Raw genomic sequence first — 13,467 nt, forward strand, 5'->3', positions numbered from 1 at the left:
GAGTGATATTTAACAGAAAACCAGATAACTAGATATACTTTCATTTCAAAATTCAAATAAGACGTGCAACTTTGAGACGAAGGAGCACTTAATAGTTGTGATATTACTTGCACCCTTACTCATCCAATGTAGCTTTAACAATCTAATCTCTAATCATTAATAAACTGTCTCTTTGATTGTGTAACACTTCAAGATCATACACAAAACGGGTTGACATCATTATGCGATCACAGACTGGTGAAAGTTCAGAAAGCCCTCGGGGCAATATAATAACAATTACACCAACTTTAAGCAAAACCTTAACTTTTGGCAAAGGACTAACATGAGCTGAGATTGCAATCACAATGATACAACTCACTAATTCCAGCAAGAAGGTGAGGCCAAAATATACAAAAAAATGGAGGTAATTCGCGGGGAATACAGAAATGGAGAGCTCCTTAAGTAGAGGTCTCTCTGCTAGCCATTCTAGCAAGCACGTCTTCTAAGAAGCTAACGGATTGCACCTCTGTTATTCTGCTTCCCTGATAAAAGCAACATCATTACATCCAGGTTTTGGTGATAGCAGCAGAATTTTATCTTGATCAGTATCTTCGCTTTCAGTGTGCTCATGAGGACTGTCTACTGAAGACGATTCCATTCCATCTTCTGAATTCATATTAAACCATAAGCTTAAGTACATGTAAACATACCTCAAAACCAAGATAAGGCCACAATTCTAATTCAGTTCATCCCAATCTATCAGGTTACATTTAAATTTCTTACGGAGAACATTAAAATTTGAACTTTCACATATTACTCTTAGTGATAACTTTATAAGAGTCATTTAAAAGAAAGACAACATTGGGTGGAGATGTAAAAATTAACATAAGTGATACCATAATTATGGTATTGCAGCTATATTTCTCAAAAAGATTCCAAACAAATGTGGCCTATTATCTAGGGATTAAGGGAGTAGTATAAATCTACGAAGTTATTACTATTACAAGAGGAGAACAAACAATGTTGATTTAGTACATACCTATGCAATCATGATACTCGGGCAACTGTTTAATAGTTGTGGTTTGCAGACTCTCGGGAAGCAGGCAGCTACAAACAGCACCTGAAATCCAGCAAAATTGCATTTTATTAGCCCTTTCCAGACTTGATTGTTCACTAAAGAATAGAAGGTGCAAAGCTCATCCCAAATATGACCGTTTCCCCACCCTTAGTGAGGCTCCTACCTCAGGCAGGTAGTACTACTCTTCATAGCAGCAAAAAGTCAAATACTCCTTCAGCCCCAAAAATCTTCATATTTACCATATTGATCAGTCCAATACTCTTATCCAGTTCAATTTTTTTAATCACATATTGCAAACGGGTCAGCCCACTATTTTTAACTTAATTTCCACCAAAGCAATCCAGGAAAATAAATTTGGGGTGGAAGCAGTAAGAAGAACAGAGAATTATGTGAGAGATTTATCTATCAAATACTCAGATGATAACAGAAAGGATCATCCAAAATATGGCACAATAATACCAATAACATTAGCTGGAACAGCTTTCAAAAGTAGTTTCCTTTTGGTTTCAAACTCCTAAGTCCCACTCCCAAAAAAGTTTAGCATTAAAGTTGAAATAAAAGGCTCTAGTGTATTATACTTCTTGAGGGCAAGGATACTATTGGGACCATCACCTGGTGGATCAAGGCTCAATGTAGTTCATGTTGTTACAGCAATATATGGGAAAATCAGAAAACACCAAAACCTCAGCATGTAAAGCTATGAAACAGCCAAATATATATTTACTCTGTATCACTTGTCACATTACTCATTCCATATTGCTAGCTGGTAAGTCAAATGAAACTTTCTGCAAAGTTGGCCACTTTTTATAGAAAATTAACTGGAACAACTAAACAGCACATGTCCAAAATTCCCCCACATCAATCAAATACCACTAAAATCTTATTGTGATACAAGAGAAAAACGAGTTTTATTCTTAAACAATATGATGCAGGGTATAGCAGCCAGTTGTTCAAACATAGAATATCGGAACATGATATGCCCTTCAAACAGGGTTTTCTTGGAGAACAAAATGTTTTGTATGACATATGTGTGAAGGAAAGATCAGAAAACATGCAAGAAGGAACTTTCAGCAGCTAAATGAGTACTTTCCAACTTGAAATGCTTTGTCCAAAATAGAAGAACAAGACCAGTGAACCAAATACTTTCTCTGTTTTTTTTGGTTGGACTATTTCTCTTTTCATGGTCAAAATTTCTTTCTCTGAATTTTGAACTTATTTCTCAATTAGATATCTATTATACTTATTACAAAATAAAATAATATCATGCAGGACTTGTTAGATTTGCCACACCTATATTTCAAGATATCAAGTCAATATGATTGTTTATATGAAACTACACTTACTGAAGGTGAAAAGAATGCAATGGAAACCAAGAAAAGATACGGTGTAATACTATAATTATTTTTTTTTTTAAAAAAAAAAAAAGTGCAGGGCATACCAGTTCGGGCTAGACGGTTGATCCATCCAGGGATATTTTTGCCAGTCAATCTAAAGGAGAGGTCGTCTGTGAAATGATTGCAATTTTTGGTGATGAGATGATAAGTATCTCCATGGTACTCAGAAGCAACTCGCTCAACGAAATGCTGAAACTCAGGTTGGGACATACTCGTCCGGCCTAATGAGATAGAACATCTGTATATAAAACCTGGACAGCTCCTTGGTTCCACTTCAAAAACTCCGCTAACTGGAAAATCATGGGCTCCAAATCCATACTCCATGCCATGGACTGTTTGTGTAAGATGCATAAATGAGATTTGATTTTGAGGAAGTTAAAGGAAACTCTCAATCAATGTCTTAGAAGACATACAGATCCGTCTTTGCTGAGGCAAAGTGAGGTGCATGATTCCAAATACGGAGAAAAAATAATAGCAATCTATAACCCACCCCCCTCCCACTCCCACCAAAAAAAAAAAAAAAAAAAAAAAACCAATTGAAGCTACTACTGACCTAATGCTGATCTTTCCATAATAAAGACATCATTTATACCATAGTATAAATTTATATACTCCTTCCATCTCAAAGTAAATGCATGGGTTGACAAAGCGCATTTACTAAAAAGCTACATAAAACAAGAAAAATGGACAACCTTAACAATCACCATATAAAATGTTAACATACAAAAACATAACACCATAAAAAGGTAGTGGTACAGATGCAATAAAGACTGAATGAGTGAAAGGATAACAAGCAGACTAGCAGAGGTTATGAGATGTCAAGACTCAAGAGTAAAATTATGGAGATTAATGAGTTTTTTTTTTTCAACAATAGATTTAAAAGGTACATAAATTTAAATAGGCACCCAAAAGATCCATCAATTGTGTCAAAAGAGGCTAGAGTGCCTAAGATGCATCAGTAGTGAAGTGCCTTAGCAAAATTACCTAGCCTATAGCCATGAAGGCAATGAAGCACACTGGTATAAATCAATGAAAACTAGAAAACACAACGTCCAAGACAAAATCTTCTAATAAAAAATCTAGACCAATGAAGCCTTATGTTCCGATACAAGATCAATGTACACCAAACTTTACAGTCAAAACAACAGAATAGAAGTAACTAATCTTGAATTGAGAATGATGGGATAACAACAATACAGAAAACACACTTACTAATAAGAAATGTCTGGTAACTGATTACAGTCCGTAGTAACCATCATAGACACACAACTCTCTTTACTCCTTCAAAACCTTCAGAACTATCATCAAATGGTGCCATCCCACAATATCACCAACATTAGATTATTTCAGAGAACATCATTATAACCCAATACATTTTTTCTATGCTCATATACCAAGAAAGACATACTATCTAATGGGACTACCACAAAATATGTACTTATTAATCTTCTATTCTAGTTCATGGTTCCTCTAATCCTCTTAGGCTCTTAGCTATATGGTTTATATTTCCGAGCTCGGTTTTTTCACTACACAAATGCAGATGGTTATAGAATACTGAGATCCTTTAAGTATTTGACAGCATAACAGGAAGAGTCCAAACAACTTACAATACCAATTTTACAAAACACCAAATTAAGACCCTAATCAAACAATAACCTAACAATCACCATATTGATATAGTGAAACAACCCAGATCAAATGGAAAGAAACCCAGATCAAACATATAAATAATCAATCAATTTAACAAAAATAGAGTAAAATTAATAAAAATCAAGAAATTGTTAGATAAATAATAGCAAAAGTAACAAGAAATAACCTTCAATGCCGGAATGAAAAATCCCAAAACCGAACCAGTAGGTGTAATGATTAAGAGGCGTTAGGTCATACACATTCAATACCACCTGGGTTTCAATTCCTCCATCATTTTTAGCCGTTGATGATTCTTCATTACCCATTATTTGAATTTCCCCCTTTTTTCCCAAATTAGTATTTTTTTTTATTCCTCAGAAAATACTGAAACCCTCTTTTCAAGAACACAACTTTGTTTTCAGGTGATGAGGATTTTGAGAAATCCCCAGCAACCCAGTAACAAAGCTAAGCTTCTGAGATCAGCCCTGCTGTTGGGTGTGGAGGAGAGAGAAAAAAAAAAAAAAAAAAAGGGAGAAACAGGCAATTTTGGGGCCTCCAGTCAAATTTTATAGGAATATTTGAACGTGGTTGGAAAACCAATTAAAAAAACAGAATGATTCTCAATTATATTCCGCGGTGGATTTTGGTCGAAAATATTGATAAGATACAGATTTTGAATCTCTAATATCTCACTCTTTAAAACTAATCACTACACCCTAATATTTTTTCAGTAAAATGAGTTATTTAAATACAAGAAATTTATAGATGAATAGCCGATTTAGTGAAAGTTTTCCTTTACGGGAATTTATTTTTGTTACACCGTAAGAGTTCACATGCATTTAAAACAGCTCAACTACAATGAGATTCTTGATACTTTGATTTTGTATTAAAAAAAAAAAGTGCATTAGAGTTTAGTCATTGTTGGCATTAGTCATCCCTTCAACTTGAATGAGTCGAATTGGATAAAAGTAACCTAATATTATTGGAGTATTATATTTATATTAGCAAGTTGAAATTTGGTCAAATATATCAAATATGACAATGAGCAAAACCGTATGATAATCATTATTGACATGTTTGTATTGATTAAAAGAAAAGAGAAAAAAATAAAATAAAATAAAAAAAATTCTACACTTATTAAGATAATGTTGCATTGAATACATGACACAAAATGAGACCAAGTATCACTTGCCTCATATAGTAATTCTAACAACATAAGCAATATTTTATACTGTATTGTGTATTCTATTCTCTACTTGAGAAAAATATTAATTTCCAAGAAATAGTATATACAATGGTGGCAAAATTTAATCTAATAATTAGATCAGACATATTAATAATTTAACTTAAGCCAAGATTTAAATACAAAACCTCGGAGGTTAAAATAAAGCCTTTTCTAGGCACTTTCTTCAAATAAGAAGGTTTTCTGTAGAAGAATGGTTTTGTCAGTTGATATAATGAAAGTCAACTTCTTTTTTCCAATTAAAAAACACTGTTTTTTCAGAGATTCCTAGACCACAATTTTCCCACCAATTCTCTAGCCAAACCTTTTGGGTGACTAAAAACATTATAAATTATTCTAAGAAATAATAATAATGTACAAAAACATGTTGCAACTGCAAAGCAGTATTGCAGTATAGATATACTGCTTTATGTAATTTTGGGGGGCATACGAGTTCATTAATGTGAGATTAACACATTGATCAAAATCAGAAACTATTGAATTAAATTGACAGTGGTTTTTTTCTTTTCTTTTTCAATGTCAATCTCGCTGTTAAGCCTGTAATATCCATGAAGCACCGTTTAATGCAATGTTGTAGTATGAGATGCCGCTTCTGCAGGTCTGTGATGCTGTGATCATTTCTTTTCAATGGAAAAGAGAGGAAAGCTTGGCGCTGCAAGGTCAAACCTTTCGATTCTCAACAGCTCGAATGATATCTGGTGAAGTCCATTCCATTTATCAATGAAGTTCAAGTAAGACATCAAGTTCTGAAGATAATAGGCGACAAATTTGGTATAACATTCAACACTATCCCTTACAGCAGCACAATCCCAAATATAATTTTTAAGAAAACAATTTATGATCATGTATTTGTAGTTTAAAGGTATCAGCTCTCTCAAAAAAAACAACTCATTGCTTGGTCTCCAGGTAGCGTTCTATCACTGCAGTTAGCTTAGTAACAGTCTCTGTATCACTGAGAGAGTGAGAGCCTGTCTTTTGTCAGGGATGCTAACTACCAATCTACCAGTGTAACTGGAACTGAAAGTTCAGCAGAATACTGCAGAACTAAAAAAAATTTATGTATATTGCAGCTGATACCAACATCGCCTTGTGTATGCCAATCTACTTCAGCACTCTGCCAGAGATTTAGCCTCCAGAAAACGTAAATGTTAATCATAAATTGATGTTTAACCAAAATCTATCTCTGCAAGGCTTTAACAGATACTTAAAGATTGAGAACAAGATTACTTAATCCAACTCAACAATGTCAACTTTGCATTAAACATTAACACAGAGTCACAGACATAACACTTGCTTATTGCAATGATTGGACACAATGCTACGTCATTTTGTCAGCTCTACAATATGAGTTACAAAGTGAGAACTGCCCTAGTTTTTAGTTGGTTATACTGATTCAAACTCAGGTCTCAAAAGTGTTTCATTATGCCCTCAGCATCTACAGAAGTAGAATGGAAAAAAATTTAGAGTAAGCAAAATAAAAAAAACAACAACAATGATAGAACAATGTATACTACAAGAGGGGGGGTGAATTGTAGTGTATGTAGACTATGGTAAATTTTGCGGAATTAAATCTACTACTAAGATAGGCAATGAATAAATTCACTATGTAAAAATGATTTACAATCACTAATACGTTGCCTAGACTCAAGTTCCGTGAGGAACTCAAGTTACCCAACTGTGATCCCTCATCACAGTTTCTCACACTTTGTGATTCTACTCCGAATCACTTGTACAGTGTAAACAACTCTTTCAAGTCTCACACTTTACAACTCTCACAACTCAAACCCAATTACACAATGATTACAAGTATTTCCTAAACAACTTAAGAGACTAAGGATGGAAGGAACTTCTCTTTTAAACACTTTGAAACTCTATGCTCAGAATACTTAAGATTGTTTTTCCACACTTTCAAAACTTAACGTTGATCTGTTTTTATAAGGAGTTAAACCAAGCTTCCATCAAGTTCCCACTTCCCCCTTAATCCCACGTTCTCTTTGACTGAGAAGTTGGGATGTAGGCAGAGGAAATTTAGGAACATGATTTCCCTAGCTTGACTCCTAAATTCAACGTGCTCCTTAATTTAAGCAGCCAATATTTACCAAGTTAAAAATCAGTTAAAGACTTATTCAAAAGATAATTATTATTTATTAAAAAAAGATAATTATTTATTTATTAATTAAAACATAAATAATTAATTAATTTAAAACTTATCTTTTTAAATTAATGAATTATTTATTTATTTATAAAATCTTTTTAAATCTTTTTCAAAACAGATTTTTATCACTTCCTTAAATTAAGGGTTTTTGAAAACCGTTTTAAAACTTTCGTTTAAAACTTTCTGAGTCATTCGTCAAGTTCCTTCAGGAACTTCGAGTTTCTTCTTAATTCTTTCCAACACTTTTGTTTCTTAAGTTCGTACACTGAGTAACTAAGAATATAGAGTTGTGAGGACATCTTGAAAGCTTGCATTCATCATCAAGTCTTCCAAACTCTGTTGTTCCTACTCCGGAACATTTAACTTCAAACCTGAATCTTCTGTTTTAACCAAGACTCATAAACGTCGTTAGTCAAAGTTTGTTTTATGTAGGTCAATCATCAAAATATAAGGTGGTCAATTCAACAAACAAAAACAGATGCGAAGCATAAAGATAGTTGGAAGTTGGAACCAACAAACAACAATGAAAAAAGCAGGTAAGCTATGCTGTTGTAGCTTGTGCAGCTCCAAGAAACAACTCTGAAAGAAGCTAGAGAAGCAGCAACACTTGCTACAGACATACTAGCAACTTCTACAGAAATAGTACACAGGAAGTTACAGCTGTAGCAAATTCACAAGGCAGCAGCTACGCCAAAGAGCATCACCGTATCTACAGCAGTATAGTAAATTGAAAACTCTGTTCCACATGTATTTCACAAGCTATGTTGTTCAGGGCAGATGCTGCAGAAGGATAAATTCAAATTCCTTCCAAGTAACAGTTCAAGGAAGTTTCCCTTCTGTAGAAAAACTAATTCATCAGTCGTATATAATATGTTGTCCTACATCACTATCAACAATTTCTCAATCTTGCACATTTACAAATTTAGTTCATATATTCTACAACCAAAGGATATCGACATTATGATACTTTGGTCAGCAGAATAATTGGAATTTCATATATTCATTATTGATGGAATGATGCTTCATATCTTCACCTAGTAAACATTATAAATTGTATCAATGAAATACCACTAATAGCATAATTAGACAAACGCAAACTAAGACTTTGGTAAACACTTATTACACTAGTTATAATTCGTATAATAATTATTAAACCATTATAAAAATAAAAATAAAAAATGTTATAGTTATACATGCAGTCCATTGATAATATAAGCACAAGTAACATCACAAATAATACCAAAAGGCTACCATATAGCTTATATTAAAATAGCCTTCAGTAGAGTTTTAATAAGAATGGCCCATATAATGCAAATCTACACTGGTATTTAGCACCTAAATAGTTTACCATGGGCTACAATTATATACATTAACTCATCAAGAGAATGTCTTGGATTGAAGTGCATGTATATAGAGACATGTCAAATAAACCTACCATACAGCATTACAGAATTCTAATTCGATGAAAACATCAAGAAACGACAACTAACCTGTATGCTGAGCCAAGCAACATCAAGGTAGCAATAACACTAGTTCTTCACATGTAACTCACTAATCCTTTGCTTTAGTTAAAATCATAGAGAAAATTCCAAAGCAAGCAACTCCTTATGCTCTTTGAACTTGAAGAAATACTAGAGGAAACGATGAAGCTTCTTCACATTGGATCAGAGATATTTCCTCATGCATAAACTTTCCATATTTTGTCTAAATTATTGTTATATACTTTTATGCATAACCATTATGGAAATTCTGGCCCACTGCCCCACTCCATTGCTCCGAGAAAAATGTTGAAATGACACACCACCTTTGCTAAAGCACTGGCACTTTACAGAATGCTGGCTTAGCAAATTTAATATTGGGATGGTATAATTTCCTCAAGTTTCCTCCCTTTTTTCCCTCCCATAACCATTGATGGAACAAGTATCCTCTCTCTCCCATCTCAAATTTCCATCACTGATGTCTTGTGGTTGTGGACATTGCTGAACAAAAATGCTTGGTAGGCCATCCACATCATCAATTTTCTTACTCCGTACAGCACAAGGACGCAAAAAGTTAGGAGTTATAATGTATAAAAGTCTAGTGTTTCCACTATAGATAATATACTTGGGTAACATGTAATACTATTCTTTTGAGCAACTCCAATATTTCTTAGAAAGGTTCTAAAAGTATCTAGAAATAGGTACAAAAGAAGTATAATGAATGTATTTCATTAGATTATCATATTTAAATGTGCTCTTAAATTGTAGCTTGGAGTCAAATACCTGTTTGGCCTCCCTGCCACTGTTATCATACATATTTATCAAAGGTCTTGCAAGGTAATCATCAGACTCATCAAACTGATTCTTCAGAAGGTATCCATACATTTCTCTCCCTAATCTAAGAGCTCCTGTTTCTCCACAGGCAGGAATGAGTATCATATAAGTAACAGGGCTTGGTTCTACCCCTTCTTTAAGCATTCTATCAAAGAGATTGAATGCCTCATGCTCCAACCTACTGTTGATGTAACCTGCAATCAACGTGTTCCATGTAACCGTATTCCTGTTATTTGTTCTCCAAAAAACATCTGTTGCTGAGTTTATATCATTGCATTTTGCATACATATCAACAAGTGCGCTTGATACAAAAATATTTGAGTCAAGCCCTTTTCTGACAATATAAGCATGAAGTTCTTTCCCATGGCGCCAAGAACCTAAATTAGCACAAGCTGCAAGGGCACCAGTAACAGTTACAGTATTTGGTTCAATCGAATTTTCCATTATCTGTGGAAGAAAGCTGCCACTATGAGGTGATTGCATGGCCTGGAAAAATCTCAGAGCTTCATGACTCATGCCAGCTTGCTGATAGCCAGATACTAAAATGTTGAATGTAACAACATTTGGTAGCAAACCCATTTCAGTCATTTCATACAGCAGTTTGAAAATGTTCTCAATTCTTCCATGCCCAAAACAGGCAGCAAGCATAGTGTTATAAGTAATAACATCAGGTTTTGGACCAGAGTCTTTCATTGATACAAAAAGGCTTTGAGCTGGCTCCACATTTCCATCACTCATGTAAGCTGCAACCATCTCATTGCATACGAAAGTACTTTTGTGCATTATCCTGACGAAAATATTTTCTGCATCATCAATCCTTCCATTTTTCCAATACATACCAATTAATGACCCATCAATATGAGAATTGCCATGAAGACCAAGTTTAATAACGTATCCATGAATTGCTTTTCCCAAATTTAGATCCTTCAAGCTAGCACAAGCTGGTAGAATGCTGGAGACTGTCACAACATTAGGGATCAAGGAAGTCCGAAACATTTTAACAAATGCATCTAAAGCATCTCCATAAAATCCATTCTGAATGCAGCCTGAAATAATTCCATTCCAAGTGTTCTCTTCTGGCCTAACCCCTTTTCTTTGCATCTCTTCTAGACTTCTATGAGCCATTTCAATCTCCCCATTCATGGCAAGGCCTGAGACAAGGGCATTCCAAGAAATCAAATCGGCTTCCACACCTTCCAACTCCATCTTGCAAAATATATCCATTGCCTTGTCAAGAAGACCGTGAACCATATAAGCAACAATGAGGGCAGTCCAAGAAACCACATCCCGTGAGTTCATTGTGTCAAAAACAATCTTCGACAATCGTAATCCCCCACAATTTGTATACATATCAATAAGAGCATTCCCAACAACAACATCCTCATCAAGCCCTCTTCTAATGGCATATCCATGAACCATTTTACCAATGTTTTCCACTCCCATCACAGAAGAAGCTTTTAAGATAGTTGGTATAAGATATCTGTCAGGTAACATGCCATCATTTATCATCATCCCAAGAGCCAAGAAAAGATCAACCCATTTCTCGGATCGACAGAATGACCTTATCAAAGCAGCATGCGCGGATACAGTTCTTCTTGGAATTTCATCAAATAGCCTGATAGCATCATTTAACAACTCTAAACTCTTTGAGTACGCCACCACTAGCATATTCCCTATGAAAGCATCAGCCTTTAAAGCACCCACTTTGACAAGATGACCATGGACTTGTTTACAAGTGGAAGAAATGTTGTTAGTTCCACCACTATTTTTGTTTATTTGGTTAAGGAGAGCAAAAAATTCAACTACCTCATCTTCCACAGCTTGATGATTAGAGTTAACAAAATCATTAGCATGTTGGATTCTTGACAATATGCAGTTTTTACGGTGTGGTAAGTCCTTAAGACCCACATTATGAGTTGCTATAGCCTCAGCTTTAAAATTTGGCACTAAATTGAGTTTACATGGAAATAAATTCAGGAAAGCAGTGTTATGAAATGGAATGGAAGTAAGTAATCCAGTAGCGGACATTGTAGAGAAAAACTTTGGAAAATTAGTCGATAGAGAAAGAGTGTGGTGGCAAGAAACTTCCATGCTTGAAGTTTTATGCCACAGAAAGCAAGATGGATTCAAGCAGGCTCACCGAGAGGGCGAGAGGTTATATGTATTCAACCAAGTAAGCATCATTGCATCTCCAGGACTCGCGGCCAATATCGGATCTAGAAAATTCATATTGGAGGTCAGAAAGTTCATATGTACATGCTACCCTAAAATTCAATATAATGTCATATCATTGAAGACAACAGCCATAATCAAAGGATAATTACACCCAATTAAACATAATTATAAGAAAATCAAATACAACAATTTTTGTCATTTAAACAACCCAAGAATCTGATGCTAACAACAAGCTCCCCATAACTTCCATTACTACTAACAAGATCGACTTTCTTTGCATACTCGATATATTCCGTGCATTAATACGAGTACACTCTAGTTTATCAGACACAGAAAAACATTATCATAATCTCACTTTTGTCTTCTAACGCAATATCCAACATCCAACAAAAATCACAATTTCAGTAAGAAGCAATGTATAATACCATCATCCAAGATTAGTAGAAACACATATTTTTGAAAAATTACCAAGCAATAACGCTCAAAACTTTCAATTTATATAACAATTATCCTATATATCAAGAAATATTCAAACTTGGAAAACAATTTAGTAGCTTCAAAAATAAGTCACAAAATCAATCAATTCTTATAAACCCATTTAACTACCCAAGTATTTCAACAAATTACAAACAAAATTCTGAAAAAATATATTTGAAGTTGCCAACATGATAATTAATTACCAAAAAAAAACGAAAGAGTGAAGCAACGAAAGAATTTACCTGAATAGAGGATTTTGGTAAAGGTGCGGTGTGGAGTTGCAGGTGGGCCGGTGTTGGGCCTGGTGGAGCAGAAGTCCGACCCAGTCGGAAAGTGGTTTTCTGACCCGGAAGAAAACGGGTGTGGTGGTTGCTCAGTGAAGAGAAAGCAGAGAAAGTTGAGTGAGGGTATGAAAGGATGAGGTAGTTTGGGAATTTTATTTACTAGCCAAAATATAGGCTCCAAATCCATTATACGGTGAATATCTTTGCTTTTTTTTTCAACATAAAAAAATTAGAAAATGTGGTTAATATTAAGGAGAAATATAGTATAGGGCGTATTCGGCAAAATATAGCTGTAATAATAGTTGTTAGTTGTATGTGTAGCTGTGAAAATAATGATTAAGAGTCTGTTCACTTTAGATTAATTTCACTTCAGCTCCTAATTTCCTTCTTTCATAAAATATTCAGTTTAGTTCGGTAAATATGAACAGGTCATAAGTATGATTGTCCGGTAAAGTTGTTGTTAACTAGTATTAGCTGTAAAATTCAAAAAATGTAGAAGAAAAAAATCCAACAGCTACCTAGCTTTTCACAAAAACTAATAATATTAACGCTCATATCTTTTACTAGTGTCGACTGCCGAACACGCTCATAGCTTTCGGTTTCTCATAAATAAAACAAGCGCATACGATACCTATGTTATACAAGTGAATGATCAACTAGTTTAATTAGTTAAGTTTTGAGGATCGTACTCAAGATTTCGAGACCTGAAATCAAGGATAAAATCCCGAATAAAAAGGAAGA

The 13,467-nt window shown here is 34.4% G+C and overlaps 2 protein-coding genes across 5 annotated transcripts; both read right to left on the reverse strand.

Annotated features, from left to right (window-relative positions):
- Positions 1–81: 81 nt before the first annotated feature.
- Positions 82–4,786, reverse strand: LOC110729133 (deSI-like protein At4g17486). Of its 2 annotated transcripts, none has more exons than XM_021908850.1 (4): positions 4,268–4,786; positions 2,496–2,783; positions 1,019–1,099; positions 82–642 (listed from the first exon to the last, which is right to left on the reverse strand). In XM_021908850.1, the coding sequence occupies exons 1-4, from the start codon at positions 4,404–4,406 to the stop codon at positions 509–511; spliced, it is 642 nt and encodes a 213-aa protein (XP_021764542.1). In that variant the 5' UTR covers positions 4,407–4,786; the 3' UTR covers positions 82–508. The 2 variants fall into 2 exon arrangements, with proteins under 2 accessions (XP_021764542.1, XP_021764541.1); XM_021908849.1 differs by having other exon boundaries at positions 82–645; positions 4,268–4,782.
- A 2,802-nt stretch (positions 4,787–7,588) lies between these two features.
- Positions 7,589–12,926, reverse strand: LOC110729134 (pentatricopeptide repeat-containing protein At1g19720-like). 3 transcript variants are annotated; one of them, XR_002512825.1, is made up of 4 exons: positions 12,685–12,925; positions 9,740–12,006; positions 8,969–9,499; positions 7,589–8,314 (listed from the first exon to the last, which is right to left on the reverse strand). XR_002512825.1 is itself a non-coding variant. In XM_021908851.1 (3 exons), exons 2-3 carry the CDS (start codon positions 11,879–11,881, stop codon positions 9,353–9,355), a joined length of 2,289 nt encoding a protein of 762 aa, XP_021764543.1. In that variant the 5' UTR covers positions 11,882–12,006; positions 12,685–12,925; the 3' UTR covers positions 7,589–9,352. The 3 variants fall into 3 exon arrangements, 2 of the variants coding, with proteins under 2 accessions (XP_021764543.1, XP_021764544.1); XM_021908851.1 differs by having other exon boundaries at positions 7,589–9,499; XM_021908852.1 differs by lacking the exon at positions 7,589–8,314 and having other exon boundaries at positions 9,383–12,006; positions 12,685–12,926.
- Positions 12,927–13,467: the final 541 nt, after the last annotated feature.

The sequence above is a fragment of the Chenopodium quinoa genome, unplaced genomic scaffold (assembly GCF_001683475.1).
Source record: "Chenopodium quinoa cultivar QQ74 unplaced genomic scaffold, ASM168347v1, whole genome shotgun sequence".
NCBI classification, from domain to species: Eukaryota; Viridiplantae; Streptophyta; class Magnoliopsida; order Caryophyllales; family Amaranthaceae; genus Chenopodium; species Chenopodium quinoa.